Raw genomic sequence first — 20,806 nt, forward strand, 5'->3', positions numbered from 1 at the left:
TCCTTTGGTTGATCTTACCCCCCTACCTCCTGCACCCCCACCCTCCCCAGCCTTCCCGCTGCAGTTTGACAATCTGTTTGAGGCAGCTCTGCCTCTGTATCTATTATTGTTCAAAAGTTTATAATGGTCTCTATTATCCATGAATGAGTGAGATCATGTGGTATTTTTCCTTCATTGACTGGCTTATTTCACTTAGCATAATGCTCTCCAGTTCCATCCATGACGTTGCAAATGGTAAGAGTTCCTTCCTTTTTAGAGCAGCATAGTATTCCATCATGTAGATGTACCACAGTTTTCTAATCCATTCATCTACTTATGGGCACTTAGGCTGTTTCCAGATCTTAGCTATGGTGAATTGTGCTGCTATGAACATAGGGGTGCATATATCCTTTCTGATTGGTGTTTCTGGTTTCTTGGGATATATTCCTAGAAGTGGGATCACAGGGTCAAATGGGAGTTCCATTTTCAGTTTTTTGAGAAAACTCCATACTGTCTTCCATAGTGGCTGCACCAGTTGGCATTCCCACCAGCAGTGCACAAGTGTTCCTTTTTCTCCACATCCTCTCCAGCACTTGTCGTTTGTTGATTTGTTGATGATAGCCAGTCTGACAGGTGTGAGATGGTACCTCATTGTTGTTTTGATTTGCATCTCTCGGATGATTAGTGACTTTGAGCATGTTTTCATATGTCTCTTGGCTTTCTGAATGTCCTCTTTTGAAAGGTGTTTATTTAGGTCCTTTGCCCATTTTTTGATTGGATTGTTTATCTTCCTTTTGTTAAGTTGTATGAGTTCCCTATAAATTTTGGAGACTAGGCCCTTATCAGATATGTCATTGGCAAATATGTTTTCCCACACAGTGGGTTTTCTCGTTGTTTTGTTGATGGTTTCTTTTGCTGTGCAGAAGCTTTTTATTTTGATGTAGTCCCATTTGTTCATTTTCTCTTTCGTTTCAAGTGCCCTAGGAGTTGTATCAGTGAAGAAATTGCTTTGGCATATGTCTGAGATTTTGTTGCCTTTGGATTCTTCTAGAATTTTTATGGTTTCCTGTCGTACATTTAAGTCCTTTATCCATTTTGAGTTTATTTTTGTGTATGGTGTAAGTTGGTGGTCTAGTTTCATTTTCTTGCATATATCTGTCCAATTTTCCCAACACCATTTATTGAAGAGACTATCTTGGCTCCATTGTATGTTCTTGCCTCCTTTGTCAAATATTAATTGAGCATATTGGTTCGGGCCGATTTCTGGGCTCTCTATTCTATTCCATTGATCTGTATGCCTATTCTTGTGCCAGTACCAGGCAGTTTTGAGAACAGTGGCTTTGTAATACATCTTGATATCTGGTATTGAGATCCCACCTACTTTGTTCTTTTTCAGGATTGCTGCAGCTATTCGGGGTCTTTTTTTATTCCAGATGAATTTTTGGAAAGTTCGTTCTAGATCTCTGAAGTATGCCGTTGGTATTTTAATGGGAAGGGTGTTGAATTTATAGATTGCTTTGGGTAGTATGGACATTTTAATGATGTTGATTCTACCAATCCATGAACACGGTATGTTCTTCCATCTGTTTATGTCTTCCTCTATATCTTTTTTCAACGTCCTGTAGTTTTCTGAGTAGAGGTCTTTTACCTCTTTAGTTAAGTTTATTCCTAGGTAGCTTAATTTTTTTGGTGCGATGGTAAACGGGATTGTTTTTATAATCTCTCTTTCTGAAAGTTCACTATTGGTGTATAGAAATTCCTCAGATTTCTTGGGGTTAATTTTGTATCCTGCTACATTGCCAAATTCATGTATTAAGTCTAGTAGCTTTTTGATGGAGTCTCTAGGGTTTTGCATGTATAATATCATGTCGTCTGCAAATAAGGACAGTTTTACTTCCTCTTTTCCAATTTGGATGCCTTTTATTTCTTCTTCTTGCCTAATTGCAATGGCTAACACTTCCAGTACTATGTTGAACAGGAGTGGTGAGAGGGGGCATCCCTGTCTTGTTCCTGTTCTTAGGGGAAATGGTGTTAGTTTTTGTCCGTTGAGTAGGATGCTGGCTGTGGGCCTGTCATATATGGCTTTTATTATGTTGAGGTATGATCCTTCTACTCCCACCTTACTGAGAGTTTTTATCAAAAATGGGTGTTCAATTTTGTCAAATGCTTTCTCTGCATCAATTGATATGATCATGTGGTTTTTTTCTTTCAATTTGTTTATGTGATGTATCACGTTTATTGATTTGCGGATATTGTACCATCCTTGCATCCCTGGGATAAATCCAACTTGGTCATGGTGTATGATCTTTCTGATGTACTGCTGGATCGGATTTGCTAAGATTTTGTTGAGGATTTTGGCATCTATGTTCATGAGGGATATTGGCCTGTAATTCTCTTTCATTGCCAACACAATTTATTGAAGAGACTGTCTCTGCTCCAATGTATGCTCTTGCCCCCTTTGTCAAACATTCGAGCGTAGTGGCTTGTGTTGATTTCTGGGTTCTCTGTTCTGTTCCATTGGTCTATACGACTGTTCCTGTGCCCGTACCAGGCTGTTTTGAGCACAGTGGCTTGATAGTATAAATCAATATCTGCTATTATGATTCCTCCAACTTTGTTCTTTCTCAAGATTGCTGCAGCTAGTCAGGGTTTTTGGTTGCATAAACATTTTTTGTGTTTTTTCTAGGTCTGTGAATATGCTGTTGGTATTTTAATAGGGATTGCATTGAATCTGTAGATTGCTTTGGGTAATACGGACATTTTAATGATGTTGATGCTACCAATCCATGAACATGCTATTCTTCCACTTTTTTTATATCTCCCTCTATCTTTTTTTCCCAACGTCCTGTAGTTTTCAGAGTATAGATTTTTACCTTAGTTAGGTTTATTCCTAAGTATCTTAATTTTTTTTTATTGCAATGGTAAATGAGATTTTTCTTTAGTTTCTCTTTCTGAGAGTTTACTATTGGTGTATAAAAATGGTATGGATTTTTAGGTATCAATTTTTAATAGGAACTTTATCTTCAGAAAAGATGCTAATCTACACTAATAAAAGACAAACATGCAAATTGACCGTACCTTTGCTACACCTTAAGCCACGCCCACCAGCAAATCAGAGCAACTATATGCAAATTAACCTAACCAAGATGGCAGCCAGCAGCCACGGAGCTGGAGCAAGCAGGAGGCCTGGTTGCACCAATGATGGAGGAAGCCAAGCTTCCCACTTGCCGCTGCAGACTCTGAGCTCCACTCAAAGCAACAAAGTTTCAACTATAGAAGGTAAATAAACCCCAGATACCTGCTTTCAGCTGGCCGTGGCCACAGAGCTGGAGCGAGCAGGCGGTTTCCCTCCTGCCCGCCCTGTCTGGCTCTGAGCTCTTCTCAAGGCTACAAAGTTTCAATTATAGAAGGTAAATAAATGCCAGAATAAAAAAAGAAAAAAAGGAGAGGCTGGGAGCTTCCGTCGCTAGGGGGCTTGGCCAGCCTGAAAACGGCCCTCCAGTGGGGAGCCCCCACCCTAAAGGGGGTGTGGCCAGCCTGAAAACAGCCATCAGCCCCTCACCCAGGCTGACCAAACCTCCATGGGGTGAGGGTCCCCACTGGGGGGAGGGCTTGACCAGCCTGCAAACAGCCATCAGCCCCTCACCCAGGCTGGCCAGGCACCCCAGTGGGGACCCCCACCCTGAAGGGGGTGTGACCAGCTGCAAAGCCATCAACCCCTCACCCAGGCTGGTCAGGCACCCCAGCGGGACCCCCACCCTGATCCGGGACACCCTTCAGCTGGCCCCCACCCATGCACCAGGCCTCTATCCTATTTAATAAAAGGGTAATAATATACTCTGGTTTCTCTTCAGATCGCATAAATCTTTCGCCTTTTACTAATAAAAGGGTAATATGCAAACTGACCCAGGGGGCAGGTGCTCAATGCAGGAGCTTCCCCCTGGTGGTCAGTGCGCTCCCACAGGGGAAGCTATCCTCAGCCACAAGCCAGGCTGATGGCTGCCAGTACAGCGGTGGTGGTGGGAGCCTCTCCTGCCTCCTCAGCAGCACTAAGGATGTCCAACTGCAGCTTAGGCCTGCTCCCCGCTAGCAAGTGGACATCCCCCAAGGGCTGCCGGGCTGTAAGAGGGATGTCTGACTGCCAGCTTGGGCCCAATCTCCCAGGGAGTGGGCCTAAGCCAGCAGGTGGACATCCTCCGAGGGGTCCCAGACTGCAAGAGGGCATAGGCCGGGCTGAGGAACCACCCCCCCGAGTGCACAAATTTTTGTGCACCAGGCCTCTAGTATAAAACATAGTGCCTAATCATTAAGCTAAGACTATTTCCTTCCAGTCTCTTCTATCCACCCACCTTGTCCCTTGCTCTAGCCACCCCCCACCCCATCCATCTCACTGCCCACTTCTCTATACATGCAGTTCGAGCTATACACTCCAAGATTCTCCTTGCAGAGGTAATGCCCAGGCAAAATGCTGACATTGTTAGAATTCTTCCCTGATAGATTTTCTTCCACGTCACCCCTTATGTATGGCATAATCTTGACTACACATTTTGACTTTTTTAAAGATACTTGCAGACATTCCTTAAGAGTTTAATATAGTACCAATGCACATATGTGTACTTCAGTGTAAATCATTCTGACCAAGAAAGGGCTTTCAATACTTTTAAGACAAATAAATGATTCTTAGTATAAAATCATACTTTTTGGGGGATACCTAAGAAAAAAAAAGGAAGGTGGCTTGTTCAGTGAGCACCTTATTTTTAGAGCTTGATTTAAATGTTTATTTTTATTTAAACCCACTATCTAAAACGGGTGGGCCCTTTTGTGAACAGCTAGTAAAATACCAACATGTAGGACAGATTTCATGAATGCCCCTAAGTTGAAACACAAATATCTATTATTGCCGGGACAAATTACTATGAGCTATTGATAGAAACTACAGCAAAATTATTTCACTAATTCAGTATTTTTGAAAATATTAAAAATGCTTTTTATTGATTTTAGAGAGAGAGGAATGGAGGGAGAGAGAGATAGAAACATCAATAGTAAGAGAGACTCATTGATCAGCTGCCTCCTGTATGCTCCACACTGGGGATTGAGCACGAAACCCAGGCATGTGTCCTAACCAGAATCGAACCATGACCTCCTGGTTCATAGGTCAATGCTCAACTACTGAGCCACACTGGCCAGGCTCTAGTTCAATATTTTATTTGATGTCAAAGCATCTTAACTTTGATTTGTATTAGTAAGAGTAATTTCATTAATTTTAGAAGAAACAGTTCTAAAAAATATCAGTTATGCTACCAGAATTAAATTGAAAAGGGAGTTAACTCTTGGATTAATTTATTGAAGCACTTATGTAATCTTTTTAATATCCACTTAGGTACAAAACTTTTATAAGAAAGAATAACATTTTATTGCATTATATAATTTTGTATTTTACAGTCATAATGCAAACTCATAAGCATAAATATACATGATAAACCAATCAGCAATGTAACTATTAAAAGATTTGAAACATAAAACTAGAATTTAACAGGCAAAATACTTAATATGGCTTTTAATGGAAAGTAATTGTTTAGAAATGATTAGTTATTGCCTCATTCTGAGTCATTCCTCATCAAATGAACATAAAATTATGATCTCCATTTAAAATGGTACTTTATCAAAGCCAACACTGTACACATTTTGTAACTTTTAGGATGCAATATGATTCCTTGACTTTCTTAAATATATACATATTAGATATACATATATAGGTATACAGTACACACAGTTTTGTTTTAATACTCCCTGAACATGTTGATTAAAACTATTACAATAATTCTATTATAAAACTACTTGAAAAGTTGGCATTACTTCTTGATATTGAAGTTCAATCTTACAGAAATGAAAAAAAGCAACAAATTATTGGTTATAAATACATTCTTTACAAAAAAATGAATAGTGGTCCTGCACTTATACTTCATATTATGTGAAAATATTTTATTCATTTGAAGGTATTTACATCTTGTTGTCCTTGGTTTCTGTTTGAAATTTACAGAAGTTAAGAGTGAGAATATTGTAGGCAGGCCTAGTTGTTAGATTTTTCTATGTGTTCATTTTGTGTGTAAGTTCCAAATCTTGTTTTTTGAGTTGTTGTTTATTTCTATTTGCCTTGTATTACTGCTGCTGCTGCTTCTTTTGGTGTTCTGGGAACACTGTGTAACTTTACTTCTAGGAACAGGAAGGAAAGATTTAACTCTTAAATCACCCAACTCAGTCTTTGATTTACTGTTGCTGCATTCGGTGGTTTGATGGCTGCTGAGAGGACTGACCTGTCAGAGAAAAGGAACAAAAGAAATTTGTCACATTTGACGCTGCTACCAACTTTCATTACCAGTCGGAGCACGTTCTCCTCTCTCTCTTTCTGAGGACCCATGTAGAAGCTTCTCCCTACACAATGTTCTCATGAAAAAAGGCAATGGCAATGGACAGAAGCTGCATGATTAACTTCCCACAGATTTTCATCAGGCCCTTTGTGCTGTCACAAACGAGATACAGGAGTCAGTGAGTCAAGTGTCAGAGCCTGGGATCTCCTCACCAACAGGAGTTTCATAGAAATGATCAACTGAGACTGACTATTGGTAGGGCAGCTGTACAAATCACCTCCCTTTTCTGAGGGAGTTGCCTAACTTTTCTGCTTTCCACTTTCGGATCTGCAAACTAAAACCTGGATTACTACTCAATAATCAACAAATATTTTTGGAGCATTTCACCAGCAGATGAGCACTAGACTAGGTGCTTGGCATTCAGGCAGCGAACACTAAAGAGAAATGTCCTTGCCCTAATGGAGCGGACATGGTGATTGACGCTTCTGCGCAGCAATCCTATGACTTGGCGCCTCCAGACCGTCCAGGCTTGCTCTCGTCTCCCCAGTGTTGGTTTCAGAACTCTCATGAGGATGAGCCATGGTCCACGTCTCTCTCTTTGCCCAGGAGGGAACGGAGAGCTGAACAGGTAAGACTACCTGCCCACAGCCACAGAGTGATGAAGCTGGAACCAGGCCTCCAGCTCCTAAGGTTCACTCAAGGTGTCTGCCCCTCTAGTGTGTGAAGTCCTGCCAACCAGCAAATGTGAAGTGAGCCGCTCCACAGCCTCTGAAGCAGTTGACACTGATTACTTTCCCCTTTTTTAAATTTAAAAGCAATAACATAACTAAACAGCAAGGTAATCTTTGAAAGATTTAACATGCAAAACTAGAATTTAACAGGCAAAATACTTAATGGAAAGTAACAATTGGGCCTGAGCTGGGAGTTGGATTCTCCTGCGTGCCTTCTGAAATCTGTAAAATGTGACTTAGTGGTGGGCCTACGAAGGCCCATCCCAATGTGTAAGTTGGTCTAAAACACCAGCAAATTCAGCACACAGAGTATTCAGAAGACAGGGCACATTATAATACGGAGAGCGATTGGTATACAGAACCCAGGAGGAAGAGAGGCGGGTGTAACTATAAATAATTTTGTTACAATCTTTGACCTCCCTCTGGAAGTCCACAGAGGTAGTGCCAGGGCCCAGGCAGAGGGAAGGCACACAGGGTATCCTTGTCTGCCTCCTAATCCGCATCATGAAGTGGGGTAGGGGGTGGAGAGGTAAGGGGTGGGAGTGCATCTTTATGGTCTGAGGCGGGAAATGCCCCCGTGAAATGAAGTACCAAGAAGCACCCACAACAACTAGAAACGTGGTTTGGGTGTTGAAGCTGAGCATAGGAATGTGGGTCTGCCTCAGTCCTTGGAGGTGTGAGGACAGAACAGGAGGAGGTGGGATGAGAGCATGGAGAACCACTGGCTCAGTGAGGCTAATGAATCCATTCAAGGCTGAGAGTGTAAGACCAGAACCCAGAGCCATGTTCCTACCACCCTGGCAGCCGAGCACAGGGTTCGAGGTGTTTTCCCCAAAGCTAAGAAGTACCAGAGCCCAGGGCTAGGAAAGTTAATGGTGTTTAATGCTTCCTGCACTAAAACCCGAGTTCTCTGTGTGAAACATATAAAGTTACTGTCAATATTGTGCACACTAGGAAGGCAATATCCATAAAGAGCCTTAACGAAATATTGTTAACTCAGAACTATTCATTCACTCAATACTGAGCATCTGATGAAAGCGAAAAGGCTGCTATAATCTCTGCTTTCTAGAGGGGAGAGTAGGGGGCAGGAAGTAACAGAAAGTACTGTAGGGAAAAGGGCCTTGGAGATGGTGCTTCAAGGACGTAGAGGGCTGTGACAGGTGAAGAGGAGAGAAAGAGTTCCCTGGGTAGAAGGGTAAATAGACATGGAGAAGTGTAGGTGTGGGAATAGTAAATTACAGGTAGAAATAAGTTACATGAAGGTACAGCAACCTTTCTAAAGATGCATTTGGGAGGACCCAAAGGAATGGGGTGGGAAATAAGGACAACAGATCAGAGCTATGCTTTAGAGCCATGGGTCTAACCAAGCCCCGGCTGCACGTAAGGATCGCCAGGGAGCTTTAGAAAACTGAGGTCCAGGTTGTACCTCAGATCAATTACATCAGAACCTTTCGGGAACTGGGGATTAAAAGCATAGCAAATGGATTTCCTTAGGTAGCCAAAGATAAGAACTTTTGCTTTAGGGCGATTTATTTGCATTTTCATAAGAAGAAAATATTCGTTAGTACCTGTTCATTCTATTGATGATTTAAATGTTTGTATGTAAAAAAAAATTTAGAAGGGTGGCCAACATGCCATGCAATTAACAAAGCCCACCGTGCTCTCTTTGCTGGAGCAGTAATGAGTTATATTACAGCAAATGAGTAGGAGGGTAGTTTACTCATTCATGTCTTTCAGTGTATAATGGTGGCCGCACAGTAGAAATGATTCCAAGCAAGCCAGAGAGCTCTTCTAAAGGGAATTGCTTCCTGATAACAGAAGAAGCTGGGCCTCTAACCAAGAAATGCCAGCTGAGGATAGAAAGGGAGTGAGCCTGCCAAGCTGTCAGAAGGGTGCCGCGTGCTACTCTGCCCTCTGCTGACAGGTTCTTAGAAATACATCTTCCAGCCATTGGGGAAGTCCCTCCAAATGTGGTCTGTGGGTCGCTGCCCTAAGGCCCACACCAAATCACATTTAAACAACCACAAGGTTCTTTTTTTTTTTTTATGAGTCCCGAGAGTATAAAAGGATACTTTTCAAAACATATCCCTTTTCCTAGTAAAACAAAGCTGTCCCGAGCTGCCCAGAACGTACCCACTCGCAGTGCTGTTTTTGATGGATCGTACCTTATTGTAGCAACTGAACAGGGTCATGCGACAGGGAGGTAGCGGTACAAAACTGAGTCTCCATTCGACATTGAAACAAAGGAAGCCGGTCACTACCAGTCAACATTTTTAGATAGAAAGTGGCTCGGCCTGTGGAGAAGCAGTGACTCCTTGTTGCTCTTCCTAGACCTTCATGGCCCCTTCCACTGGCTATTGCACAAGGAATCCTAAAGAGTGGGCCTGGTACACCAAGACATGTGCTCCCAGCCAAAGCTCAGGGCCAGCTCCCGAACAAGTATTTTCTAGCCAGAATTCTCAGCAGCGCCTCCGGCTGCCTCCAGGTCATCCTCCCTTACGCGCTCTCCAAGTCAAGCTTTTGCTGTGCTTCCAAACGGTTCCCGATTGAAGACAAAGCAAAAAGCAGACAGATGATGAGGTGAGCCAGAAAGGGCATGTTCGTCTTTACAGGTCATCATGTTATGCATTTTTATGTGGGACTCAGCCTTGCCACTACCTCCTGGCCCCCACCTCTTCCCCCAACGCACACAGCTCACACAGTTTCACATATAACTCATCAGAACCGAAGCCTAGTGAAGCAGTGAGAGAACAGGGGCCCAGGCTGCCAGGTGATCGGATAAGGATTCATAATGGAATAGTCTCACCACCCTCACTGTATAGTCCCGCTCTCTGCACTCCCCCACAGGCCTCTGGAAGCCACAGGGGAGTGGATGAGAACAGGGTGTGAGCCACAGTTGACATGGCTTGGTGAGCAAACCACATATTACTAAATGCCTCTGCAAGACCAGCACCCTCACAAAATAGCTCCTGGCTGAGAAATAGTTTATTGTTTCTGTTCACCCAGGAGTACCATGCTGGTCCACCTCTTGGAATTTATTAAACCAGTTGTGGAATTTATTTAGAGAGGTAAATGATGAAGTCTTCTGGAATCCTGGCTCTTCTAGGTGACATTCTGACTAAAGGAAAGTCTCTCAATGAAACATGATGCATGTTCAGGCAAGTTAAGAAACTAAGCTAAAAATAAAGATTTTTTAAATAAAAAATCTTTATATTAATCGCTCAGCCCTTTGCTGTAATTAACTTCAAAATTCCAAAATGCAGTAAATCATAAAAGTTCTCAAATGAAAATAAAAACAACACATTTTAAAATGAAACAACCTAGACACCAATGAAAACAAATGGAGACCTTCTCAAAAGACACCCCACATTTTGGAATATAATTTTAGGTCTCAAACAGAAGTTAACAAAAAGTACTGCTGCAGCCCTAACCAGTTTGGCTCAGTGGATAGAGTGCCTGCTGACTGAAGGGTCCCAGGTTCGATTCCAGTCAAGGGCATGTATCTTGGTTGCGTGCATCACCAGTAGGGGGTGTGCATGAGGCAGCTGATGGATGTTTCTCTCTCATCGATGTTTCTAACTCTCTATCCCTCTCCTTTCCTCTCTGTAAAAAATCAATAAAATATTATTTAAAAAAAAAAGTCCTGCTGCCCTGGCCAGTGTGGCTCAGTTGGTTGGAGTGTTCTCCCATATACCAAAAGGTCAGGGGTTCGATCCCCAGTCTGGGCAAGTGTGGGAGGCAGCCAATCAATGTTTCACTCTCGCATCGATGTTAAAGTCTCTCTCTCTGAAATCAGTAATAAAAAAAGCATGCGCCCTAGTTGGTTTGGCTCAGTGGGTAGAGTGTCAGCCTGCAGACCAAAGGGTCCCAGGTTTGATTTCGGTCAAGGGCAGACTGCAGATTCCAGAGATGATTTAAGGAGACTTGACAGTCTAGGAAACAACCCTACAAGGGCAATGGTATCTGGGTTGCAGGCTCCTCCCCGGCCCAGGCCCTGGTCAAAGCTTGTGCAGGAGGCAAACAATTGATGTGCTTCTCTCACCTCGATGTTTTTCTCTGTCTTTCCCTCTCTCTTCCACTCTCCCTATAAAAATGAATGGAAAAATAACCTTGGGTGAGGATTAACAAAAAACAAAACAAACAAACAAAAAAGCATGTTCTCAGGTGAGGATTAAAAGTAATGCTTTTCTGGTCATTCTTTCAAGTTATTATCTAAACAGTAAGCTTTACAACTTTGCTTAACTAGTTAACATATTGACCTCTATCCTACTTCTCACTTCATAGCTGTGGTTTAAAAATAACTTTGTGATTTACATTGAAAGAAGGTTTGTGAAGTCAATTCCGAAGCTATCCATGTTTGTCTGATTCTGGGGGCAAATGGACACTTACCTTTTGTGACACTGGCATTCTTAGATTATGAACAGCTGGTGAAAATGTAGGGTTGTTTCCTGGACTATCAAATCTCCTGAAATCATCCCTGGAATCTGCAATCTGGAAAATATACTACGAATCAAGTCGTGTTTTCACAGTTAGACTGTAACACTCAAGGCACAATTTAAAGTCAATGGAAAAGCAGCAGCAGAAGTGTTCTCTTTCTCTTCTTTCATCCACGGACAGGAGCTCTGCAGAACGTACCCTCAAGTCCTGTACTGTTCCCATGGCAGACCTGAAGCCTTCATGTGAGTTAACAGCAAATGCATGAGAAACATTCCCTAAGGCAGTGGTTCTCAACCTTGGCTGCACATTAGAATCACCTGGGAATCTTTTTAAAATCCTATTTCTGGGCCTCATCCTCCGAAAATTCTGTTTCTTTGTTACTAATATTGTGGCCTCACCCCATAACAAAGAAACAGAATTTCTGGAGGATGAGGCCCAGAAATCAGGATTTTAAAAAGATTCCCAGGTGATTCTAATGTGCAGCCAAGGTTGAGCACCACTGCCCTCAGGGAGGAGTGTCTACTTAAAAAGTACAAAAAGGACCAAATGAGCCCTAAAGAAAAATAAAATCACTTGGCAAAAAAAAAAAAACCGAAAGGATATAAAAACTGCAAAATTCTAATCGTTACCTTATTTTTCCAGGGCATCAGTATTTCAGTTCATTTTCAGCAAAGGTAAATAAGAGAGTCAATGCTACTTTGGCCTAGAGATTACAACTCATGAAATATTATAGTTGAGTCTTTCAGTGGAAGCTGCACAAGTTATGCTCCCTCTCAACTTAAAGGCATTTATCGAGGAACTTTGGTCCAATTTGCTGCAGATATCGGCATGCCGAAACAGGCTGCACTTCATGCTATTAATGCCTTCTTTCAGATTGTGGGTCACTGATACATACCCATACCTGGATCTCACTTTTCACAGCATAAAGACTATGACTATGGACATGATACAGGCCAATTATGTTTCTTATTTGTAAGGAAAGTGGCTGCAGTTGCTCCACTTTCTGTGATGCTCTTACTGATAGATGACTTGCTGCCAATGTTAGGGAAAAGCCTGAGGAAACGAATAGACTTAACCCAATGCTGCACGAAGGTGCTGGTGTGATTTGAGCTACAATGAACACATGCAATTTTAGCTTCAGGTTTTTCAGAGTTTAGAAAAGCAACCTGTGCTTAAATAGAGATCCCTACTGCATAAATAATATTTTGGAAAAAAAGGGCTTTTCAGAGCAAGGCAAGCGCTGCTCTGATCTGGAGCATTAACCACGCTGTTCCCTAAGGGACTTCTTTCAGGGAATGAGCATTATAATGTAGCTCCAAGAAGTTTCTCCACTGCTGGATGGAGTCACTTAACGCCCTCCCTGTCTGTGCTGCTTACCTTGCTTATATCAGACTCAGATTTGCTGGAGCACATACTCTGAAGTTCCTTGACAAGGTCTGCTTCATCATCCGAATCCAGACAGAGTCTTTGATCCAAGTTCAACCTCAAAGACAGGTCATTCTCTAAAGACCTAACACAAAGTTCAGAAAAGAGTTTTTAAAGTGAGAGCCACAACCCAACCCCTAATATGAAAATCTAGACACCATACCTGTCTTAAGATTTGATGTGCGGTAGAAACATTGTTTAAAAAAATCTTTTAAATGTCATTTAACGCAACAACCCTCTTTCACAGGATTTTGATACCTCCTCCACACAATTCTCAATAGGAGCAAATTTTATTCACAAAGAAGTCTTGACTGACAACGTTCCTGTCTCCTTACTCCTCCCTTTCCTTCTTTGTCTCCAATGCTGGGTAAAGCTAAGAAACTATATACTGTGGTGCAGAGGACAGTGTGATATCATGGAACAAATAAGGATTTCAAACTTGGCTCTGCCACTTACTGGCAATGTAGCCATGGGTCAGATTCATTTTCTGCTCCCCCCACCGATTAACACCTCAGTTTCTGGGTTCCCTTCTGCAATGGATTCCTTATGCTGCATTATGGAGTTACTGGGAAAACTATATATATATAACAGGCCTCACAGAAAGAAGCATGTGATGCCATCCCCTTTATCTCTCTCCTCTCTCTTCACTCTCCTTGCGTCTGTAATTCTGTAAACCAGGGACAGGGTCCTAATAGTTACCTGCAAAATTTTAACCGTTACCTTATTTTTCCAAGGCATAAGTATTTCCATTCATTTTCAGCAAAGTTAAATAAGAGAGTCAATTCTACTTTGGCCTAGAGATTACAACTCATGAAATATAATAGTTGCGTCTTTATACCATTGTAATTAACTGGTAACAAATGACCAGAAAGGAACAAGGCAAGGCCACATTTTATAGGCATGACACCTGTGCAGCTTTGCCAGGAAGCTGCAGTGTAACACACGCCCAGGAAAGTCTGGGTGACTTAGGGAAGTACTTGCTTGTTAGTCACACCTGGCAACAGGTCATTGGCCCGAGAAGATTTAGGATATTTAATCCCCTAAACAAAGGAGTTTGCCCTCTTGCTGTTGGTTTGTAAGTTTTTCCTTGCTTGTGCTTGACTCCTGGCTTGTGGGACTCTCACACTCCTGCACTCGCCCACGTGGCTCACGGACTATGTGAGCCATACAATGGACTAATGTGCAACCAGCCTATTGCTAAACCAGACCCAGCTCCACCATGGAACGGAACCTGGACGCTGGCTGTGCTTCTAGCTCCACTGAATCCCCAGCTGAGTATTTTCCAGGACTAGATTAAGGAAATGGGACTTTGGAAAAGATGTAAATCTACACAAGTAAAGAGCACTCGTCCTCCTGTGTGAGTCTCAAAGTTCTTTTTCTTGAGATGATAAGGGTCCTATTTCTGCTAGCAACAGAGAAAGGCCATCCAGGCATTTCTCTGATAATAATAGGGCACAGCATTTATTGGGCTACAATGAGGAGCTATTTGCAAACTGCCCAACATTTCTAGTATATGATTAACCAAATCATTCTTTACCTCAAAATTTGTAAGCTGAAATAATCAACAATTCTCTAAGAGCAATAAGAAAATAATATTATCACTGTAAACATTTAACATCTGAAGCAAATATGTTTCTGTAAATCTGGCATTAAAAAAAATCAGTGGGAGATGATATATGTAAATAGTGGTTCAGACAAAGGTATAATCTCCAAAATATAAAAAGAACTCATAACACTCAATACCAAACAAACAACCCAATCAAAAGTAGGCAGAGGACCTCCCAAGAGACATACAAACAGCCAATAGACACATGAAGAGATGTCCAACCTCACTGGCAATTAGGGAAATGCAAATCAAAACTACAACTAGAAAGCCCAGCTGGCGTGGCTCAGTGGTTGAGCATCAACCTATGAACCAGGAGGTCACGTTTTGATTCCACGTCAGGGCACATGCCCAGGTTGTGGGCTTGATCCCCAGTAGGGGGCGTGCAGGAGGCAGCTGATCAATAATTCTCTCTCATCATTGATGCTTCTAGCTCGCTCTCTCCCTCTCCTTTCCTCTCTGAAATCAATAAAAATATATTTTAAAAAAAACTACAATGAGATACCACCTCACACCTGTTAGAGTGGCCATTATCAATAAGACAAGCAATAACAAGTGTTGGAGAGGTTGTGGAATAAAGGGAACCCTCATTCCCTGCTGGTGGGAATGTAGACTGGTACAACCACTATGGAAAGCAGCCTGGTGATTCCTCAAAAAATTAAGAATAGAGCTACCATACGACCCAGCAATCCTTTCCTAGGTATATACCTGAAAAACTTGAAATCATGTATTCACAAAAATATATGCACCCCTATGTTCACTGCAGCATTATTCACAGTGGCCAAGATATGGAGACAACCAAAGTGTCCCATGCTAGAGGACTGGATAAAGAAGATGTGGTCTATATACACAATGGAATATTAGTCATAAGAAAGGATGAAATAGAGCCATTTGCAACAACATGGATGGACCTGGAGAACATTATGCTAAGTGAAATGAGTAAGTTAGAAAAAGCTAAGAACCATATGATTTCAATCATATGTGGGATGTAAAACTGAAACGCCTGAACAAGAACAGCAGCGTGGTAGCTGACAGGGGGAAAGGGATGGGGGAGAAGGAGCTCCTAATATAAGATGACAGGAGAAGATTTGACTTTGGGGGGGGACATGTAATACTTTCAACAATAAAGACTTTAAAAAGTCCAATAGGTTCCTGAGGATTGGAGCAATGAAAACATTAGAAATCAAATGAAAACTGGAGGAAAATGGAGCCATAGGCCTAAAATTCCAAATGAAAATTATTTCCAACCCACAAACATATATGTCCTGATAATATAAACTAAGAGTGAAATCGTTAAAAAAAAGACATGTCTGGTCTCAAAAAACAATGTACCTCCCAAGTTTTTATCTTCAATGATAGCAACAACAGATATTATCTAAAATGGGTAAATGAAGGAACAGCAAGCATATGCATTTTATTCAGAAACAGAAATAAATTCCAGGGGGAATAAAACACTATTAATTTAGAAATGGTTTTCTTTTTGGGATAAAACTCAGTGTTTGCTCTTTGGGGAAAAATTCAGGTGAGGAAGGTGGGACAGCAGACAGTTGTAAAAAAATAGAATCAGTCATCTAAAGTCTGTTTAAAATGTAAAAATACAGGATTTTACCATATCCTTATGTCAAAGTTTGATAAAAATGAAGCTAATAATATTTCTAATCTTTTCAACAAATTGCTTTAAAATTATATTAATAGTATAATAGTTGCACAACTAAAACGAGAGTGTGTATTGTTTGCTCTGAGTTAATCTGAAAGGGAACTTACTTTTGTTTTGACAGAGAAGCACTCCTGTTACAGTTCAGCTGTGATCTCGCCGTACTTTTGATACCTGCAAGGAAAAATGTAATCATTCCAGTGGCGTGAATCCCTGTCCCTGTGCATCTTGAACTCTGTATTTGAAAGAAACAGACTATGGTCTATGCAGCACGACTATGCTGCACTTCTAAACTGTTTTTTAACTGAATCCATCTCCTGAGGGGTTTTCCTTAGGGCAGAGTCTCCAGATGTAGCTTCCTGCACAGCCGCTGGGGGAAGGTTCCCTGAATTAAGTCCAACTAACAACACCTGAAGCTCAATTCAGGCTCCTGAATTTTGCTTTTATCAATGGTCCTTCTTCTCACTAGTCAAGCCCTTCCCTCTCTACCTTTACCTTCCAGCACTGACCAGGCCGATCAAGTGCGGTTTCTGATGTGTGGGCCCCCATAATGTATCACAGTGGGTGTGGCATGAGAAGTGTACTTGTAGAAACTTAACTTTTAACTGCTATGCATTATACAGCAAAGAGAATATGAACAGTGTACAAAAAGATATAAAATAGAAAATATCCGATTGCATTGCTTGCAGTAAATATATCGATGGTATCAGTTATATATACACACAAATGCATAGGTTTGCCTATAATGGTAATGATGTACAACAAATTTCTTACTGTGGGTTATGGTAAAAAAAGTTTGAGAAAATACTGTTAAAAACTATTTCAGACTCCAAAAAAAAGTCTGTTTTTATAATACACTAAATTTTGTAAGCTTTATAGTTGCTTCTGATTGAATTAAAAATTGTATGAATATTGCTAGTATACATAATCTCTAAAGCAGTGGTCGCCAACCGGTGGTCTGCAGGCCACTGGTGGTCTGTGAGGTCTGAAAGGTTGGCGACCACTGCTCTAAAGAATAATTTTGAAAAGTAAATTGAATATATCCTTAAAAGCCAATAATCAGACATAATCTCTGTATTAGTTTCTTTTTAAAAAAATATATTTTATTGATTTTTTACAGAGGAAGGGAGAGGGATAGTTAGAAACATCGATGAGAGAGAAACATCAATCAGCTGCCTCTTGCACACTCCCTACACTGGGGATATGCCCACAACCAAGGTACATGCCCTTGACCAGAATCGAACCTGGGACCCTTCAGTCCGACGCTCTATCCACCGAACCAAACCGGTTGGTTAGGGCTGTACTAGTTTCTTTACTCATACTTTTGTCATTGTCAGAAAGTATTGACTAGTGCCTTTCTCTAATGACCAAAAGTGCCCAGATGTGGGCCCTGCAGTCCATTAGCCTATGGCATGACATCGTACTTTTCTGTTTGAGGTCAGGAAAGAAAGAGGCGTCTCTAATAACTTTAGGATCTTCCATGGTGATCTGCATGGAATGTAGAGTGGTTCCGATTTTGATTTTTTTTAAAAAAACGATGTAAAAAACCCCACCCCAAATCAACCCTGTATCAAGTGCAATTATTGGGAAACAAATTTGTTATAAAAAAAATACAATAAACAGAAAGATATGTCAATCTCTGGTTTATTCATCTAATCATGATGTTGCTTAAAATTCAAGGCCCATGAATTTCACTCTGTAAAATTAGTTTTTAAAAAATCTTTATTGTTGAGCATATTATAGATGTCCCCCTGCCCTCCAGTACCCCCTCCACCCAGATCCTGCCCCACCCCAAGACTTCAGCACCCTATTATCTGTGACCACAGGTAATGCATATCCTATATAATAAAAGGCTAGTATGCAAATTGACCAAACGGCAGAACGACCAGTCGCTGTGACATGCACTGACCACCAAGGGGCAGATGCTCAATGCAGGAGCTGCCCCTTGGTGGTCAGTGTGCTCCCACAGGGGGAGTGCCGCTCAGCCAGAAGCCCTGAGCCCAGCTCACAGCTGGCAAGCGCAGCGGCAGTGGCAGGAGCCTGTCCCAACTCCATGGCAGTCGGACAACCCGAGTTTTCCTGAACTGTGAGAGGGCATAGGCCGGGCTAAGGGACCCTCCCCGCCCCAGTGCACGAATTTCGTGCACTGAGCCTCTAGTATGCATATAAGTTCCTTGGATAATCTCTCCTATCCCCTTCCCTCTAAGATTCGTCAGTCTGTTCCATGTTTCCATGCATTTGATTCTATTTTATTCATCAGTTTATTTTGTTCATTAGAGTCCTTGCTCATTTATTTTGATTTTTAGATTCAATTGTTGATAGGTATGTATGTATGGCCATTTTATTGTTCATATTTTTGATCCTCTCTTCCTTCTCCTTCTCCTTCAAGAAGACCCTTTAACATTTCATGTAATATTGGTTTGGTGGGGATGAACTCCTTTAACTTTTTCTTGTCTGTGAAGCTCTTTATCTGACCTTCAATTCTAAATGATAGCTTTGCTGTGTAGAGTAATCTAGGTTGTAGGTCCTTGCTATTCATCACTTTGAATATTTCTTGCCACTTCCTTCCGGCTGGCAAAGTTCCTGTTGAGAAATCAGCTGACAGTCGTATGGGCGCTCCCTTGTAGGTAACTAACTGCTTTTCTCTTGCCACTTTTATGATTCTGCCTTTAACCTTTGGCATTTTAATTGTGATGTGTCTTGGTGTGGGGGTCTCTTTGGGTTCATCTTGTTTGGGGCTCTGTGCTTCATTGAGTTGTATGTCTAGTTCTTTCACCGGGTAAGGGATGTTTTCTGTCATTATTTTTTCAAATAAGTTTTCAATATCTTGCTCTCTCTCTCTCTCCTCCTCCTGGCACCTCCATGATGCAAATGTTGGTATGCTTGAAGTTGTCCCAGAAGCTCCTTACACTATCTTCATATTTTTGAATTACTTTTTCTTTTTGCTGTTCTGATTGGGTGTTTTTTCCTTCCTGATATTACAAATTGCTTATATGATTCTCCGCATCTTCTACTCTCCTGTTGCTTCCCTGTAAATTATTCTTCATTTCAGTTAGTGTATCCTTCATTTCTGACTGGTCCTTTTCCATGTCGTTGATGCTCTAAGTTCCTTGAAGTTCTAAGTTCCTTGAAATTGTCATTAACTTCCTTGAGCATCCATACAACCATTGTTTTGAATTCTGCCTCTGGTAGTTTGCTTGCTAACACTTTATTTAGTTTATCTTATGGAGATTTCTTCGGTTCTTTCATTTGCGACATGTTTGTCTCCTCATTGGTTGCTTCCATATGTTTCTTTGTCTTCTCACTGGCTGCTTCCCTGTGTTTATTTCTATGTATTATGTAGTGCTGCCATGTATCCTGGAGTTGGTAGAGTGGCCTTGTGTATGTAGTAGGTGTCCTGTAGGGCCCAGTGGCTCAGCCTCCCCAGTCCCCTGAGCTAGGAGGTACTCTAGGTACACCCCTGTGTGGGCTATGTGCACTGTTTTATTGTAGTTGAGCCTTGGTTGCTGTTAGCATTACTAAGAGGAATTGACCCCCAAACCAACTGGCTATGAGGACCAGCTGGTACTACAGTGGAAGAGCTGCTGTGCAGGAGTCATCCCTATGGATCAGGACTTGCTTCAGTGGGGCTTTGGTGCTCAGTGAGTCTACCCCTTGAGTGTGTCATTCATGGATGTGTTAGGGTTGTAATTTGGTTTAGTCTGAAGCTGACCACTGGGTGCACTGGCTCTGAGGCCTCCTGGGAGGTGCAAAATCAGCTAGTTCCAGTATCCTGCTTGGGGCCACCTGGCAAGAGCTATCAAGCAGTGTGTAAGTGGCTGCTACTTGTGTTGGGCTTGGAGGTGCCCAGGAGAGGCCAAGCTGTGAAACAAGGCAGGATGCTGCTAGTGCCGGGCCTGGGGCCACTTATCAAGAGGTTTGGGGCATGCTGTCACCAGTTGCTGCTTGTTTGAGAGATTTTAGGAAAGTCTGAAGCCTGAGACAAGACAGGTCATTCATGTGGAAATGCCACTGCAAACAGCTTGGGTGGGGCTGCAAACTGTGTGATATGGGGTCTTAGGAAATCACCAGGGCAGGACAAACAGTGTGGACCAGGTTGATGGAGACTCAGATATGGTGCCTGCCTGTTGGGACTGTAGCAGGGGAGGTCTCAGCATAGGAACAATGACCTCTGCCAGTATTTCTGTCTCTGAGAAAGCTGCCCACTAGTTCTTGCCCTGATGCCAGACAATTTAATTCCTTTCCATATGTCCCTGGATCCTTTCAGCTGCTGCCCCAGTTCTGGAGCTCAGAGGGAGTGGTCCAAGTAAGTCCATGCAAGGGCCTTTTAGCAGGAACTGCCTGGGACTCCAGCAGCTTTCATGTCATTCAGCCACAATCCCCACTGGTTTTTATAGCCCCAAGTTTTGAGGACTTCTCTTCCCACCACAGGAGCCTCCCATAGACGGTTGGGGCTTGGACCCCTTGCTTCTCATATAGATCTCCCCAGTCAAGATATTCTTCCTGATTAAAAAAACACCACATGTGGGTGTTGGGCCAGCTCTTTCCACAGCTCCGTCTCTCCTACCAGTCTCAATGTGGCTTCTTCTTCAATTCTCTAGTTGTAGGA

The 20,806-nt window shown here is 42.1% G+C and overlaps 1 protein-coding gene across 1 annotated transcript in view; it reads right to left on the reverse strand.

Annotated features, from left to right (window-relative positions):
- Positions 1 to 5,302: 5,302 nt before the first annotated feature.
- CTTNBP2 (cortactin binding protein 2) overlaps positions 5,303 to 20,806 on the reverse strand; it is a 182,239-nt gene continuing 166,735 nt past the window's right edge. The window contains 5 exon segments of the mRNA XM_059711639.1: positions 5,303 to 6,082; positions 6,084 to 6,293; positions 11,468 to 11,569; positions 12,893 to 13,025; positions 16,308 to 16,371. Of these exon segments, the coding sequence (XP_059567622.1) occupies positions 6,050 to 6,082; positions 6,084 to 6,293; positions 11,468 to 11,569; positions 12,893 to 13,025; positions 16,308 to 16,371 (542 nt within the window). The 3' untranslated portion in view covers positions 5,303 to 6,049.

Source organism: Myotis daubentonii, chromosome 10, assembly GCF_963259705.1.
Source record: "Myotis daubentonii chromosome 10, mMyoDau2.1, whole genome shotgun sequence".
Lineage (NCBI taxonomy): Eukaryota > Metazoa > Chordata > Mammalia > Chiroptera > Vespertilionidae > Myotis > Myotis daubentonii.